The 16,710-nt window shown below is 45.1% G+C and overlaps 1 protein-coding gene across 1 annotated transcript in view; it reads left to right on the top strand.

The window, feature by feature from the left end:
- GATB (glutamyl-tRNA amidotransferase subunit B) overlaps positions 1 to 16,710 on the top strand; it is a 596,207-nt gene that overhangs the window by 105,282 nt on the left and 474,215 nt on the right. Inside the window, exon 2 of the mRNA XM_086962296.1 lies at positions 9,441 to 9,591. Coding sequence (XP_086818422.1) covers positions 9,441 to 9,591 — 151 coding nt within the window. The remainder of the gene's footprint in view (positions 1 to 9,440; positions 9,592 to 16,710) is intronic.

Genomic DNA, 16,710 nt, shown 5'->3' with positions numbered 1-16,710 from the left:
CATTTGTATCTTAACTGTCAGCATGCTAGAAATGTTTTGGAAGCCCAAGGAAATTTGCATTGTGCATTTTTCATTTTTGTATTCAGCGTTCGTTTTCTACACTTTATTCGAGTCTGTTTAAAAAAAAAAAATTATGATCACGCATATATGGTGCGTTTTGATGCCACTGATTACTTACAAACTGCTCCGTAATTCACTTAAGTTCTCTTAATTGCCCACACAAGGGTGAACATTGGCGTTTCGGTTAGCGCACCTTGGGAAGCACCATGTCTTTCCATTCATTTGCATGCACAAGGGTTTATGCAGGCGTTACGATCAGCTTTCAAATAAAGAAACAAAAAGTTGTATATTTCACACTGCAAAGGATCGATGGAGCTGACAGATCTCAAGATAAAATCTGATTGGCTGCAACCACATGAACAAAGATGTGGTGGGATGCCATTGTAAGACTCGGTCGCTGTCCGGTCAAAAAAGTTTTTTAAAAAAACATAGGGGGAAGGGTAGGATACATGGAGCTATAGAGCTCTAGGACCCAAAAGTTTTTTTTATTTGCTTTTTTATCAGCACTGCAGATCTGCTGTTTCAATTAAAAAAAGAACAAGTATTTGCAGTGCAAAACCATAGTCCAATGCACAAAATGTCAGCTGCAGCTTTCCTCTCAAGTTGCGGCCAGCCGATTACAGCATTTTTGTTGGTGCATGGATCCGCGAATCGTCCAGAATCCGCGTCTCTAGATATACATACATCTTTTTACTTTAATAACTCCAAAACTACTGAACAGATTTACTCCAAATTACAAATATCACTCTTTCTGGACCAAGAGCTAACTTTCTGGTAAATGTGCTGTGATTCTGTTCAGTGGGTTTGGGCTGTTGTCATGTGTAAAATCCCTATGGGAAATTGCATAGCTAAAGTGCATTTTGGGACCCACTTTTTCTCGGCCCCTGCTTGACGGAACACCCAGAAATTTCCATACAACAGCTGAAATGACTGGCAAACTAGATTTGAAAGTTGTGTGAAGATTTGTCAAATGGCACTAAAGTTATTCTCACAACAACACACACTTTCCCTATGTAAATTAAGCCCTAACTATAACTACCTACTGGTGACTGTCAGTAGATAGATACAGTTAGGAAAAGTGTCTTTGGACTTGCTTATAACTTTGGTGCTTTTGACCGATATTCACAAAATTTTCCAAACAAATTGCCCTACTTTGTCTGGTGGTGCATGGAAAGTTTTGAGGTGATTCGTCAAGCAAGGGTGAACAAGTGGGGCTGCCCATCTTAATTCTCATAGAGATTTTAGGCACGACTAAAGCATGACCCACGGAACAGAATTACACCAAATGTAGCAGAAAGCTAGATCTTATTCCAGAAAATGTGTTTTTTGTAATTTGGTCTAAGTCTGTTTAGTAGTTTGAGATATTGAAAGAAAAACAAATTTGTATATCTAGTGAGGTTGGTGCTGCGCGAAACCAACCGATCTCGTGCAGGTATCGGATTGGCTGGTAGCACTTCAACGAGGAAGTGTTGGCTGCCCTTTTGAGATTCGGACTCAACCAATCCCCAAACAAAATGATTAAAACATGAGAAGGGGCAGGGTAGGAAAACCCTGACCCCCTATTCCTGCTGGGGTACCCCAGGGACCACGCCAGGGCAAAAAAGCATTTTTCTAAAATATTTTGGTAGCGAAAATAAAAAAAACAACAAAAGCAGTATCCTGTGTTTGTTTGTATTGGAGCCCCCGGGTGGGCCAGGTCCCAGGGGCTTATTTTAATGTATGTTATGGGAAGGTGGGTGCATGCAGCCCCCTTCCTATTACTCACATGGCCCCCAAGGATCAACACTTCCCCGGGGCGAAGTAAATTCATGAAAGCGGGAGGGGGGCCGCATCCTCCCCGGGGCAGGAACTAGAAGAACAGAGGTTGGGGCAGTGGATTAAGGGCCTTGGGGACCGCCACCCACCCAGGGCTGGCTCCCTATGGCATGGGATTTCTACACCTATGACGTTGCTGTTTGCTCTTGCTTGGCAGGCGCTTTGACACCTGTCATCAAGCAAGAGTAAAAAGTAAAAAATGATGGGTTTTATAAAATACTCGAAGAGTGTATTGCTTTAACATGTGGAAACTCTGATATTAATATGGCACATTATGGCACAGCACTGAGGTACTTGTTCAAAGTGACAGTTTAAAAAAAAAAGAATTTTAAAGTGCGAGGAGCTCTTGCAGTCGTAGATTCAGGGCAGGGGGTGAGGATGTGTTTTTATGGCAAGAGCTGCCGACTATGGAGCTGGGAAACTGAGTTCGAGTATCGGCATATCATCCTGTGATCTTGGGCAAATCTTTTAATCTCCTACAAAAACGGGTGTGTCTTTGTGTAAAGTAACGTGTGCTTTCATAAAGCACTCCAGTAATACATTTTGGTGGTGTTTGCGGTATATAAAACTGCATTAAAAAAAAGAGGGGGACGAGCGAGTGAACTGAAAACATTAGCACTGTTTGGAGTGCTTCAAGACAAAGGAAAAAAAGTAGTTCCCAAAATGGGGTCAGTTGAAGTACTTGGTCCATGCGATGGGGGGAGGGCCAAACACCGGAGAGGCATGAACCATTCATGTTATGAACTAATAGGGACAAAGGATTTAAGAGCAACGATGGAGCAAACAAGCTGAAAGCCTATGGGCGGGCGAAAGCCCACAGATAGAACATGACACGTCTTTTCGAGACAGCGCATGCACTGTCTATCCAAGACCTAAAAATTGCACCCACATACAGGGAGCAGCAATTTTTTCTGCTTCCTACATATGGGAGCAATGCCGGGTACTGTATTAGACAGAGAGCCAGCAGGAACCGCAGGGGCATTGGGGCTCCCCTTGTGGTCTTCAACAGTGAATACTGGGAGCCCTGGCTGGGTTCTAGGGCACCCAACATCAAGAGGTCGGGTCCCGGTGGATGTGGTTCCTGGGGCAAAAATAGGCACAGGAAGGGCAACTGTGGCCCTTCTACCTCATGAAAGGTTTCTTTTCCTGTCCTGGTGAGGGTAGAGTCTGTGGTTCTCCCTTTAAATTACTACGAGTATGCAAATATGCAAATCACCTGGAAGCTCTGCCCATTTGGCCCTGCCCATACACCTTAGTAGTATGTAAAGGTCTTCATGCCTTTTACTAGGATGTTGAACAGCTTACCAAAAGGCCCCCCAATGTGTTTCCCGCTGAATGTAAAAGATGTGAGGACATCTCCGACGAACAATGAAGCACTTACTTCATAAAGTTAAGAGGATAGAACCTTGTTTGTGGGATATTTGTGGGATATTTACCTGTTTGTAGTCTCGATGTCTTCTCTATAGGACGATTCATGTTATCACGTATTTCTGTATGAAGACCCAGAGGAGCAATCACATTGCCAAAACACGCACAAGGTCAATGGAGACCTTTCCTTGTGGTCCATTACGCAGCTGTAGTATAGAATATGCACTACACATTTACCCAATGAGGTAGCACTTACTAATTCACCAGTAGCAGGTACTCCAGCTAGGTTGCCATTTTATGCAAAACTGTGGACTCTTGTTGGATAGAGCAGCAGGTGAGGTTCTGTTCTGGCCCAGTCACTCACACAGCAGCTGATACATCCATACATACACCCACTCAGCCACTCTCACATCCGCTCATAGATCCACAAGTCACTCACACATGCACTTGCATGCCAATACAGTCAGTCACACACCCAGTCACACACCACTTACACACCCATTCACAGACCCATGCAACAAACTCACACTTCCACTCAGGCACCCACATAACCACTCATATACCATCTCACAGACCCCTACAGCCACTCACACACCCACTCTCACATCCACTCACAGAACCACACAGCCACTCACACAAGCACTAGCACCTCAATACAGTCACTCATACACCCAGTCACAAACTAACTCACACACCCACTCACAGACCCATGCAACAAACTCACACATCCACTCAGACACCCATATAACTAATCACATACCCACTCACAGACCCCTACAGCCACTCACACACCTACTCACACACCTACTCACAGACCCATACAGCCACTCACACACCGACTGACAAATTCACTCACACACCCTCAACACTACTCACAGACCCACATATACACCCATACAAACACACATATACACCCATACAAACACACCCCCATACAGCCACTCACACACCTACAATACAACTCGCACACCCACTTACAGACCATGCAGCCACTCACACACACACTCACCGACCTATATAGCCACTCGCACATCCACTCTCAAAATTTGCAGTTAGGAAATACAATTTTAAAAAATCTTTGAAATTTACAAAAAAAACAAAGATTACAGGGAAGTTATAGTTAGAAAATAAAATTTAAAAAACCTGAAAATGTCACTGAAACAGCAAAGGTTACAGGGACGTTCTAGTTTGACTCAGATTTCACTTGTACAAAACCAATTAAATTCAGCAGTTATAGTTACCTGAGCAAACTATAACATACACCCCCACAATGCACTGCTTATGACCTCACATATTACATCACTCATGACATGGTCAGTGACATCACTCATGACATCTCCAAAACAAAGGAGTTTTTGGGGGACACTCTTATTGTTCTCTGTATCAGAATTACATTGTGCCAAAACTAATGTTCGCTTGGGTCCCGTCTCTGTGCTCTTATTAACGCCATATGTAATTGGAGGGATGCTTAATAGTCGCACCTTTTACACTGGTTGGACCCTAAAATTGGATAACAGGGTCTGATGGCTTGCTTCTTTTCTGCTACACCAAAGGTGCCAATTCTATCTGCATCTTATCCTTGATACTTTACATCTGAATTAGTTGTTGAAGTCAGTCTTACTTTTTCTCTCACTGCTGCGAGTGCATGACAGTAGACAGAGAGACACAGTATGAGGTTCTTTCGGAGCACGGAAAGTTGGCGGTAAGACCACTTAATGACTGTCCCTGTTTGGAAAGAGGGTAGACCGTAAGATCATCTGAGTCAAAGGTTATCGCACACTTAGCAGCATTATGGACAGGATCTATCAATCTACTACATCATTAGTGGTGAAGCTAGCCAAACAATGTGTTATTGTGGAAGCTGCTTTGGACCCCTGGTTCCAGACCACAATTGAGACCAAAAATGCCATCTTGGGATGGGTATCCCTTCCATGCACAACATAATCATTGACTCTGAAGTTAGCAGGAGGAGGCCCTTTGCAAAACAATATCAGTAATTGAGATGAGTTTGGCCAGCCTTGAATGTCTTTCTCTGCCTGCATATCATATTCCGATTCTCACAGACCAAATGACCACCGTGTATTGCAAACACTCACAAAAAGAGTGGGAGTAGGAGGATTCACAATACTATTTAATAAGGTCCTGTATCTTTGTCTTTGGCCCATTGACAGTGAAATTGAAGTTTCAGCACCATACGTAGTGAGGACCCTGTATGTGAAGACGGATGCTCTTAGGAAATTGTTACGAGTGGGATGCTCTTGTGCAGACTCTTTGGGAAGTTTTCTCAATATGAAGCTTCCGAGACTGGACTCATTTGGCACATGGCAAACTAGAAAATGATCCCTTTTTTGCTCAATAGAATTTCCCAAGAAAAGGTATTTAGGAGATGCACTCCGTAGTTAGTAGTCCTTACATCTGTATTAACATGTTTCATCAATTTCTTCTTCTACCAAGGCTGATCCAGAACAAAATGAGAATCCCAACATAGGTCACATTCTCAGTGCCCTGGGGTGGGATCCAGAATAGAATGAGAATTCCAACATAAGTCAAATTTGTATTGCCCTGGACTGGGCAGGACGTCAGTTGTATCCAGACTTGAATGGAGATTGAAATCTCAGTGGCCTCTCCTGGTGGTGGATGATCTGCTATTTATTTAGGTCAGTGTTGAACCCCAGTCCCCAAACTTTAAATCTGTATGCATTGAGACTTGGAAAGACCTTCGGTTTCTACTCTGCTTCCTGTTGTTTTGCTATCGGTGCGTTCTAGCAGTAGGTAGCTTTTGCTAAAGAGTTTGGGCACTGGTATCACCCCATCCACAAACATACTTTTTACAATCATGCAGTTCACTATTTTTCTTGCCCAGAGTTGTCTTAACCTGAGAACTGCCTGAAGGCAGGAGTTTCCCTTGTTAGGTCCAGGAAGGCTTAATTCATGCCAGATTGTCTGGATATTCACATCACATAGATCTTAATATATTGCAACTGTGTGGAACTAGTTTACAAAGTTAGGTTACACTGAAAACGAGGCATGGATGACGTCTCCCTGTGTCACGCTGTACGCCTGTCTAACTGCAACATTAGCATTTATCTGCTCACATAAGCTGGGTTCACTGTTTCAGCTCCTATCACTAATAGATTCCTAGAGGTAATTCAACTTTAAAAAAAAATATCTACTCTGTTAGACGTTAACGTCTTAAGATTTGAATCTAGAAGCCAGTGTTATGGCTTTGTTATGGTGTTTATGGGTTATCCTTTTACTCCAGAGCCTTCATGCCCTCTCATGGACATAGTGATGAAAATTGCCTTCTTAACCCCTTAAGCGCAGCCGTCGGCCAACGCTCGTCGCGAGCACTACCTTGCCAGTGCTGCGCACGACCGTTTGCCGACGGGCCAGCGCTCGTTATTCGAACGTTCAGCACTGGGTGCTGAACGTTCGACGCAGCTAAGGTGTTAATTGCAGTTGCAGTTTGTGCTTCTCCTCCTTGCACTGTGTTATATTGCAACAGAGTAGTGTTAAGGACCAAAGCTTCTCTGCAATTACAGTTATAATTACAATCTGTTCTTTCAAAGGTAGTGTCACAATTTCACTTAGCACAGAAGATTTTTCTTCTCTTCTTCTATCTGCCTCTTTTAAATCAGAGGAGTGATCAATAGAATAGATCCCAATAGCGACCCATCCTTCTACCTGAAACGCCATAAGGAATTCAGGCTTGACGACCAGCTGGTCATTGGTATCACTTGCCCAAAGCTAGCAAAGTGTGTTTGGAAGTAGATGATCTCCAAGAGGTTAAATGTGTGCATTAATGGTGATGTCTGGTACAAAAATACCCGTCAAAAACCTCAGTTTTCACTCTATAGGGAGTAAGTCTACCTCCTAGGCTCTGCTGGGGATAGTTGTCTGCCGCTGGTGCTCCTCTTAACGAAGTGATCCTCTAATTATACATTTACAAAGCATTCTGCCTTGTTTCCAGTGCGAGCAGTAAGATTTTTTCAAAGCAGTTTTGCAGAACTATGTAGTGCAGTCATTTACATTACATGTCAGTTGCTTCTGCTGCTTGTGTAAGGCTGCTTTGGGGAATCGTTTATAATGATAAATCTGCCGGAAACAGAATCCATTAGGAAAAAATAAGTTACTTTGCCTTTGGTACTGTTCTTTGAAATGGATACAGCATCTTCCTCACTGAACCCCAGCCTTCCTTCTTCTATGAGCCAGTTCATTTTTCAGTAAAAATCTTTCTGAAGCACTTTTCGCTAATCTTGCTGTGTCTTCTGTATGTGCAGTACTCCCCGGCTAAAGAGAATTTTGGCCGAACTTTATGTACGACCTTGTCATAACCAGAAATGATGCTCTGCATGTCTGAAGGCAATTAACCTATTTTTTAGGACCTCTGCAGGGTTCCAGACTCCTGTGTCTGGGGCGCAGGGTAATCCTCTGGACACCCTTTCACTTCAGTCCCGTGTCGGGGCTCTTGCTCCGGCTGTATGACAGCACAAAATCTTTGAGGTAGCGGTAGTGTCAGGTCGCACCACTGTGGAAGTCGTTTTGCCCCCTCCCCACCATTATTTAAGCTGCACCCACTCTCTCAACTCCTATCAAGTTTAGGAGGACAGCTGCTTTTGACCCCTGCTTTTCATGATCCATCATAGCCACCATTATTTAATCTGCACCCACTCTCCCAACTCCTATCAAGTTTAGGAAGACAGCTGCTTTTGACTCCTGCTTTTCATGATCCATCCTAGCAACTTCCCTAACTTCCCTAACTCGCTTTTGATTTCGACCATACTAGGCTATTTATTTATTTATTTTTATTTATTTAAGGAGTTTTTTATAGCGATGGCCGGACCTGGGGGTATCAAAGCGCTTTACAACAATTTTTCGCAAGAGAAATAAAAGTAGAACAGGTTCAGAAAGTCCAAGAGCTCTGTGCAATGTTGAGGTAGTACGGGAGTCCTGAGGTAACCTCGATGATTGCACAATGTCTTGGGTTGAACTGAGGTAGGTCGTTGTGAATACAAAGTCAGAGAGCAACGCAGTCAGGGCTTGCGTTACAGCGGCGGATATCCATTTGGGAGGGAGCGGTTGAGGAAGAGGACTTTAAGGTGTTTTTTTAATTTTGTGAAGGACGAGATAGTTCTGATAAATGCTGGGATAGAGTTCCAGATTTTGGGCGTGTTTCCGGCGAAGGACCTTGCAGTGGTTTTTTTGTTTGCATGTTTTCATAGGGATGAGAAGTAGGGAGTTGGAGCTCCTGAGGTTTCTGGTCTGGCCAGCCCTCTTGAGTTTGGCGGCCAGATACTCCGGTTTTCCTGTGTGTAGGGCTTTGTGCATGAGGCAGGCAGTTCTGAAACTAGCACGCTGTTGGACTGGGAGCCATTTTAGTTCCCTAAGTGCTGGTGAGATGTGATCTCATTTCCTGATTCCAGTTACCATTCTGGCTGCTGCGTTGAGGATAGTTTTTAGGGGAGCTAGTTGGGGTTTTGCTGTACGAGTGAGGGTTGCGTTCCCATAGTCGAGTCTGGATAGTACCAGTTATTGGGTGGCTTGTTTCAGATCTTTGGTTGGGATGAATGGTTTAATTTTATTGAGTAGCTTCAGATTGGAGAAGGCACTCTTTGCGAAGTTTTTAATGTGATTGGCCATGTCCAGTTTTCGTTGCTACTTAATAGCAACATTCTAGCCTTGTAGAGAAGAACCGTCTATGCAGGATCAGTCACAGGCCATGAGCACTTGAGCATTAAGGACTGTTACTAGTTCTAAGGAATGACACTGTATCAATGACCCAGGAATGCCATGAATTTTCCAAGAGGTCCTGAGAATTTATTTCCGGACTGATGTATATTTGCTGCTCATTGCATGGCCACGCTTTAAGTGTATGTACATTTCTTTTTTTGATATTTACTGGGACATAAGTGTATAAGGTGACATTTGCCGGGCCGCCTTGATGTGTCTCTCCCCCTCAACCCCCTCTTCCCTACCCCCCCCCCCCCCCCCCCCCCTCGGTGTGGCTTTTTTATAAGCGAGATATTTCGTACTTAATCAACCTCACTAACATGGCGCTAAACTAGTCCTGATAAACATTTATGTCAGTCCCAAACCCCCCTTGTCAAATTACGATTTAGGGCACATTTAATAAACGTGTTTTTGTGACGAATGAAGAACACATTAACAAATGAGTGATTTTGTTTCCTCTTGTCCAGTGCAGGGCCATGGAAAGCAGTGGTCGGTTTGGAAATCCACGCACAGATAGCTTCAAATTCGAAGCTGTTCTCCCGGGCCCACGTACAGTTTGCAGCCCCGCCTAATGCGTTGGTTTCTTTCTTTGACGCTTCATTGCCTGGAACCTTACCAGTAAGTTGGCTTTTATTTCTGTAATTACACAGGTTGCTTCTACATATTAGGGGATTGCTCTGTTTAGTCAAGTAACGGTCTGTCCCTTGGTAGCACTATTTGCTTAATTAAAAAGGTTGCAATTAGGAACCCCAAAACTGGCATTAAAATGTAAATAGCTGCGCAAGCCGTTGCGCATGACGGTGTCCATACCTATCAGTGTGCAACCGTTGCAAGTTATTGCTTTAAGTTGATATTATATATGAGTGTTTTGCTGACATAGACCTACAGTATAGAGAACATTGCATGCCCCCGAACGTTGTAAAATACGAAACAGCCACAAAGTTTTGGTATAGTGTAAAGGTTTCATTATGTCAATGGAAGGGGAAGTTCGAACACAGCTTGTAAGACCAGTGGTAGGGTGTAGCAGTAACGCATTTGGAGTTTCAAGTGTCTAATAGAACTTCTGGATACAGATTCCTTAGCTTAGAATATTCCCCGGACATCAGATTCGGACCAGGAAATCTTGAGCAGTTCCTCTGGGCTCCATTATGTCACACTGAATAACGCAGCCTTGTCGGTGCCGAATTGTATGTGCACAGGGTCCATATAGGCACCACCCCAGTGCGCTGACCTCCGTTCCTTTATTTCTGCGCTATTGGTATAGAGGAGCTACTTCAGTCATTTTCCCCCCCCACTTTTTCTACATTTTGTTGAAATTTTGCGCCTTTTTGCTCCTAGTGTCCCTTAGGGATGTCCTCCAAGATTCCTGTGGGTTTTAAACCCAGTGGAGCGTGTCACAGGTAAACGTCTGTGACAGACCCCCACCTGGCTTGCTTTTGGTGTCTGGAGAGACTGACCACGACTCCAGGGCCTTCCCCACTGCCATATGATGAACCTCAAGGCGATTCAGGAGCAGGCAAAATAGTTGCTGGGCGTTTGACACTCCACACTACTCCATACTGCTCCAGGCCCCGATCGCATGGAAGGGCCAGGGCCACCAGACACTGGCTTGGTCTTTCCTCCTAGCTACCCTTGGTGAGAGTCAGGACCAATGTCATGACAGGTGCTTCAGTGTCCCACACAACCCAGCCACAGCGGCTAACAGGCTTCCCTGCCTTTTCGTGGCCACGGACACGGCTCCCAAAAATCTTGTGGAACTCAGAGCCAAAGATTTGCCCAGCCCCCCCCCCCCCCCCCCTCAGCAGCAGCCGCCGCCTCCTAGCTTCTTTAGTATGCTCTCACATTAATGCGGGCACCCTGTTTGCAGCAAGATCAGGCACTCTCTGCTCCAATGACATGCACAACTTTGGATTAGTAGGTGCTTCAAATTATTCAGTAGCGTTATGCCCTCCCATTTACAGAAATCCTGCCGTCCCTTCCAACATCATATGACTGATGGAGATCCGCCTCCCCTTATTACGCCAAGAAATACAGACTCTTTTGGCCAAAGGAGCCATCAAGAGGGTGCCATCATCAGAAGTAGTTTGTGAATGCAATTCCTGCTACTTTCTGGTGTCCAAGAAGGACAGTGTCCTACGCTCTATCCTAAAGCTGTGCCCTCTTAATGCCATCCCGAGGAAAGAGGAATTCAAGGTTCTCACACTCGCTCAGGTCCTGTCTGCGCTCAAGCCTGGAGACTGTTCCGTAGTACTGGGACTGCAGGACAGTGACTGGATCACCGTCCTGCAGGCCCCTCAGCGTTTCCTACAGCAGACGGTTGGCCATGTGCATTTCCAGTTCTCTGTGCTCCTCTTTGTTCTCACCCCAAAGATTTGCCCCTCAAGGGTTCACCAAGCTGATAACGATGGTTGCAGTGCATCTGCAGAGGTCAGGAATCTCAGCCTACCTCTACCTCAACAACAGGCTGCTTACGGCGGGCTTGCCCGTGGCAAATAATCACCCACCTCCAGACTACGGCAAACCTCCTGCATTCGCTGGGGTTCACTATCAAATGTCAGAATCACACCTGACTCCTCAGACATGCCCTTTTATCGGACCTATTCTGGAAACAGTGCAGATCCACACCTACCCTCCGGAGCACAGAGTCCAGGAGATTCAGGCTATGACCCCAATGTTTTAACCTCAGAACAGGATTTCAGTGAGACTGATTCTGAGACTGCTGGGTGTGATGGCCTCCTGCATCTTGCTGGTGAAGTAAGCTCAATGGCATGAGCGGGCTGTGCAGTGCATTCTGAAGTCCTAGTGGGGGCAGCATCAGGGGAATCTCTCCAACCTGGTCCTGATTTTGAGAGAGATTGCGAAAGATCTGCAGTGGTGGTTTAAGGACTGTGATTGGTTCAATGGCAGATCTATCTGACTTCCCCACCCAGAGCTGACAGTGGTGTCTGGACTAGGGCTGCCATCTGGGAGAGTGGGAGATCAAAGGCCTTTGGGCTCCAGCGGAAACTCAGCTTCCCATCAGTGTTCTGGAGCTGAGGGCGATTCGCTTGTCATTAAAAGCGTCCCTGCCCTCCTTCAAAGGGAAGCCTGTCAAGGTGTCCACAGACCACGCTACCGCCATGTGGTACAGTGCCAGGAGGCTCTGTGCCTCTGGACATGGGTAGAATGTCAGGACATATACCTGGTTGTGCCACACCTGGCGGGCTCTCTAAATGCCAGGGTGGACAAACTCTGCTGTTGATGTCTCACAGATCACGAATGCGGGCTAAATCCGGAGGCAGCTACAGGTCTCTTTAAGGACTAGGGAGACACTTGGCTAGATCTATTCGCCACCAGTGAGAACTTGCAGTGTCAGCACTTCTGCGCGTTAAAGTTTCCAAAGTATCTTTCCCTCTGAGACTAATTCGACTAGGCTGGAATACAGAACGCCCATACTTCTCCTCCCCCTGGTTCTCAAGAAAATCAGAACCGAGTAGGCCCAAGTCCTCCAGGTGGCTTCGAATTGTGCAAGAAGAGAACTCCTGAGCATGAGCGTCTGTCTTCCGATCAAGCTGCCCCTTTGGGAGCATCTCCTGTCAAAGCAACAGGGAAGGGTCCTGTACCTAACCTGCACACTCTCCACCTTCATGCATGAAGATTTAGCAGTGACAGTTGAGGTATTCAGCCTCCCTCCCGAGTTCTGTGATATCATCTTGGCAGCCAGGCACCAATCAACAAGACAGTATATGCCTGCTGTTTGGTCAAGTTTGAATCTTTTGGCGCTGTCAAATACATGGAACCACTATCTGCACCCTTGTCTGAAGTGTTGTTGTTCGTTTATCTTCAGGCTGGTAAGGCCATGCTCTGGGCGTAGGTAAGGGGTATTTTTCGGCCATATCATGTTTCTTGCGGTTGCTGGATCAACCCTCCTTGTTCAAGTCACCTGTTGTGACACGTTACCTGAAAGGTCTTCAACACATGTAACCTCCCAAACCTTTCTTTATGCCTTAATGGGACCCCAATTTGATTTTGACATACCTGATGTATTCTCCCTTCGAACCCATACATAGTTTCCTACTTGGAATCCTGACACTCAAGACCGTTTTCTTGGTGGCCATCACATCAGCCAGGAGGGTCAATGAGTTACAGGCTCTGTCTGTTCATCCTCCATACATCAGCTTCTTCCCAGATAAACTGGTTCTCTGCACCTGTACCCCATTCTTACCAAAGGTAGTGAAAGCTTCCCATGTCGGCCAAAGTATCACACTGCTGACAATCTTTGCTCCACCACATCCCTTCAAAAAAGAGTAGAGACCCCACCATCTGGACTCAAAAAGAGCATTGTCTTTCTATCTCTACTGCACCAAACGACATTGGGTAGACAATCAGCTGTTTTTTGGGTTCATCTGTGAAAAAAAGGAAAAGCAGTGCAGAACCATCTCTTCTGCACTGCAGATTGTACTCTGCATTAAGATCTGCACTGACAGAGAAGCAACCTGCTGAGGGTTTGCCGGCTCATTTGACCAGAGCCAAAGTTTCTACCACTGCGTTAGCTCTTGGAGTCCTTGTCCTGGACATCTGTCTGTCTGCTACGTGGGCTTCTCTGTGCACGTTTACTAAACACTACTGTCTTGACAGTCCGGTCTGCTGTGGCGGGCACTTCGCCCAATCGGTGCTTCAGGACTTTTTGGTCTGAGTCAGTTTGCAGACCCACCTCTGGGGAGGGATTGCTTTGGTATCTATTCTAAGTTAAGGAATCTAAAATCTGATTAACAAGTTACTTACTTTCAGTAACACCTTATCTGGTATAGTGAATGAATGAATGAATGAACGAATGACGAGTTCTTTTATAGCACCTGGCTACTTGAAAAAGAGTGTCCCGGCGCTGTTTGGGTGACTCAAATCAGAACCGAACCAAGGACCACAGGACACCCGTCAACACTGAAGTCTGAATAAGAAAGTTTTCAGCTCTTTTTAAAATTTTACTTCCTCTGAAATGAACCTCACATGTTCTGACAGCTGATTACACATACCAGCTGCTTTAACAGTGAAGAAAGAGCATCCCCTCTGTTGCCTTTTAAAATGAGAAACTGCAATTAGTCCGTCTTTGCTAGAATGCAGGGGTCTTCCAGGGCTGTATTCCTTAATTCTTCATTAAGGTACATAGGCCCCTTGTTGTGGAGGACTTGATGTGCCAGGGTCAGTGCTTTGTACAGTATACATTTTCTAACTGGCAGCCAATGAAGTCTCTCCTGAAATAATGATCATGATGTTGATCCAGCAGGTTACCAGCAACAGGTACTCTAATACCACATACTCACCTGGGCCCATAAACCCACATTCACACAACCTGGCAATAAACCGCTGGGGTAAATTGTTTGTGATTCTCTATCATTCAAGATTAGTCACTTTTTATTCTCAACAAATCTTTCACTGATCAAAAAGTTCTTTCCTCTGGTCAATGGACCAAATTAGTTGAACTAGTTGATGGTGAAATGACATAAATATAATATTCTTACATTTGCTGAAATGACCACAGACTCTGGAAATATTTTGAATCTTTATCGAGATTAATTTCATGTGAACTTACAAAGTACAATACAGTAGAGAGAAAAGAACATTAGCACATATGGAGAAATTATATTACCTAGGATGGTGTGAAAACCAGCCCCCTGGCCAAGGAGCTGGGACGGGTCCCCTGGGAAAGATCAGGCGACAAATGCTTCAGGACAAGATAGATGACCTCTCTACCACCGCCGCTTGCATAGCACCCCTCTTTGATACTATCTTCCTCCTCGAGATTCTTCAGCGATCTTCTTCTAAGTAAATTAATTTTTGATAAAGTGGTTCTGCATTCGATTCTTCTTCAGCATCTCTCGTCACGCCGACAGCATCCTGAGCTCTGCAGCATTCAGCATCGACGTCTCTCTAACTAACTAAGAACGACCTCAATTATACCCTACAATATTCATGTACCTCCCAATAATGTTTCAAAATCATGGAACTCCTAACTCTGATTGGACCGCACGGGGGGATGAGCATCACACCATGCTTATTTTCCAGTTTAGTCTTTCAGTCCATTGTTTAAAAATCCACCTTTTCATTTTTATTCACAAAACTTAATTCCCATCCGTATTCACATCACATTAGAAACAAAAGTATAAACTTCATCTGTTCCCATTCATCTTAAAGGTTTTAAGCTGGTTCCCAGGGTATGTATCAGTTTTGACCTTGGACTGCTATCAAGAGTCACATCACTTCTTCCGGCTTGTTCATATCACACATGCGCAGAGATCAGGTGGCCAACAGACTTTAGATTCATACGAAAGGCCCAAGATACGCACTAATAAAAGAGTCAAAAAGACAGATTTTAATTTTTTTCATGGAAATACTGAAGTGTTGGATTTGGTTGGAGTGGAGAGTGTCATATGACCGGCAGGGACTACTGATCCTTAACTGTGATGATTGGAGTAATTTGTCTCTGGAATCCAGGGCTCTGCAAACTGAACCAAGTACTCTCCTTCCACACTTTACTCTTGGGGTAGCAATTGAAGGCTTTTCAGTGAGGTTGTGTTGGGGAGGGGGAACAAAGACTCAGCACTCAAACAGTAAAAGAGAAGTGCTTTAATATAATAGCAAAACGAGATACTGCACACAGGAATGGAGGTGCAGATACAGGTACAGGATTCCTTTCAATAGAATATGGGCTCTACACATTTTGTATAGTTCCCACACCAACTACAGAGATTTAACACAGTCACTACACGTGTCACAACTCCATAGTGTTCAAACACATATACTACAGCTCCCACACTTCTACAGTCTTCTAGCAGCAATGCAGAGGTCATGGGCAGGAATCATACAAAGTGGGAATTCACTAATAGGCTTGTGTGAGTAATTACCAGGTTTGGTAACTTGTAGGTCAGTTCAGTTCATATCTTGAATAAAAGAGTTTACGGTGGCAATTTTTAAACCTTTTAATGTGCAGATATAGCTTTTTGAGTTAAAAAAGCCGTCTCTCAGACTTCCACTACAGGCCTCGTGTTAACTTTCCAGGCGTTTTGTTACCTTTCCATTGCGATGTGGTCTAGTACGGGGTTCAGTGTTGTACCATTTGCAGTTGCACAGTCAGTGCCTTAGACCGGGGGTGCATGACTACAAGTAGCCACCCTGCCTCTACGATATTGCCTCTGGGGATAAACAGCATGGCAGGCCTCTTTAGCAGTTAATCTGCTTAAGCTGTTGTGGCATCCAGGCCTGTGCGGGGACCTCTGCTACGGTGTTGTTTTGGGGCCTTGCAGGACTCACAGCTTGTTGGGGTCAGCAGCAGATCCATTCTCTCTGGTCATGGCATAGTGAAGCCAGACAGGACATTGTCACTTGGGGAGTGTCAATACTTTATGTAGGTTGCCACATGAACCATGCAAGAAGGCCGGATGACGCCTCACAGCTTGGGGCAGTGGCAGTTACACTCCTTCTCTTCTGGGTGCTTCAAACTCTGGGAACACATCTGGCTTCTTCTCCTGGACAGTCTTTTCTCCTGCAGGGCCAGGCATACTTCTTCCCTGTCTGGGCAGACAATCTACTTGGGTCTAGGCAGACCCTCAGCTCTCTATCAAGTTGCAGAGTTAATGACTACCTCACTTGGGAGGGACTGGCCCTGCATGTTAGTAGCTTTTCAAGTACCTTGTGGAGAAGCGTGGCTCAATGGTTAGAGCGGCAGACCCTGATGCAGAGGTCTGGCCCGGGACCAGGGTT

This window comes from Lissotriton vulgaris, chromosome 3_1 (genome assembly GCF_964263255.1).
Source record: "Lissotriton vulgaris chromosome 3_1, aLisVul1.2, whole genome shotgun sequence".
In the NCBI taxonomy this organism is placed as follows: domain Eukaryota; kingdom Metazoa; phylum Chordata; class Amphibia; order Caudata; family Salamandridae; genus Lissotriton; species Lissotriton vulgaris.
Note: the sequence above shows the minus strand (reverse complement) of the source record. Positions and strands in the feature narration are given on the sequence as shown.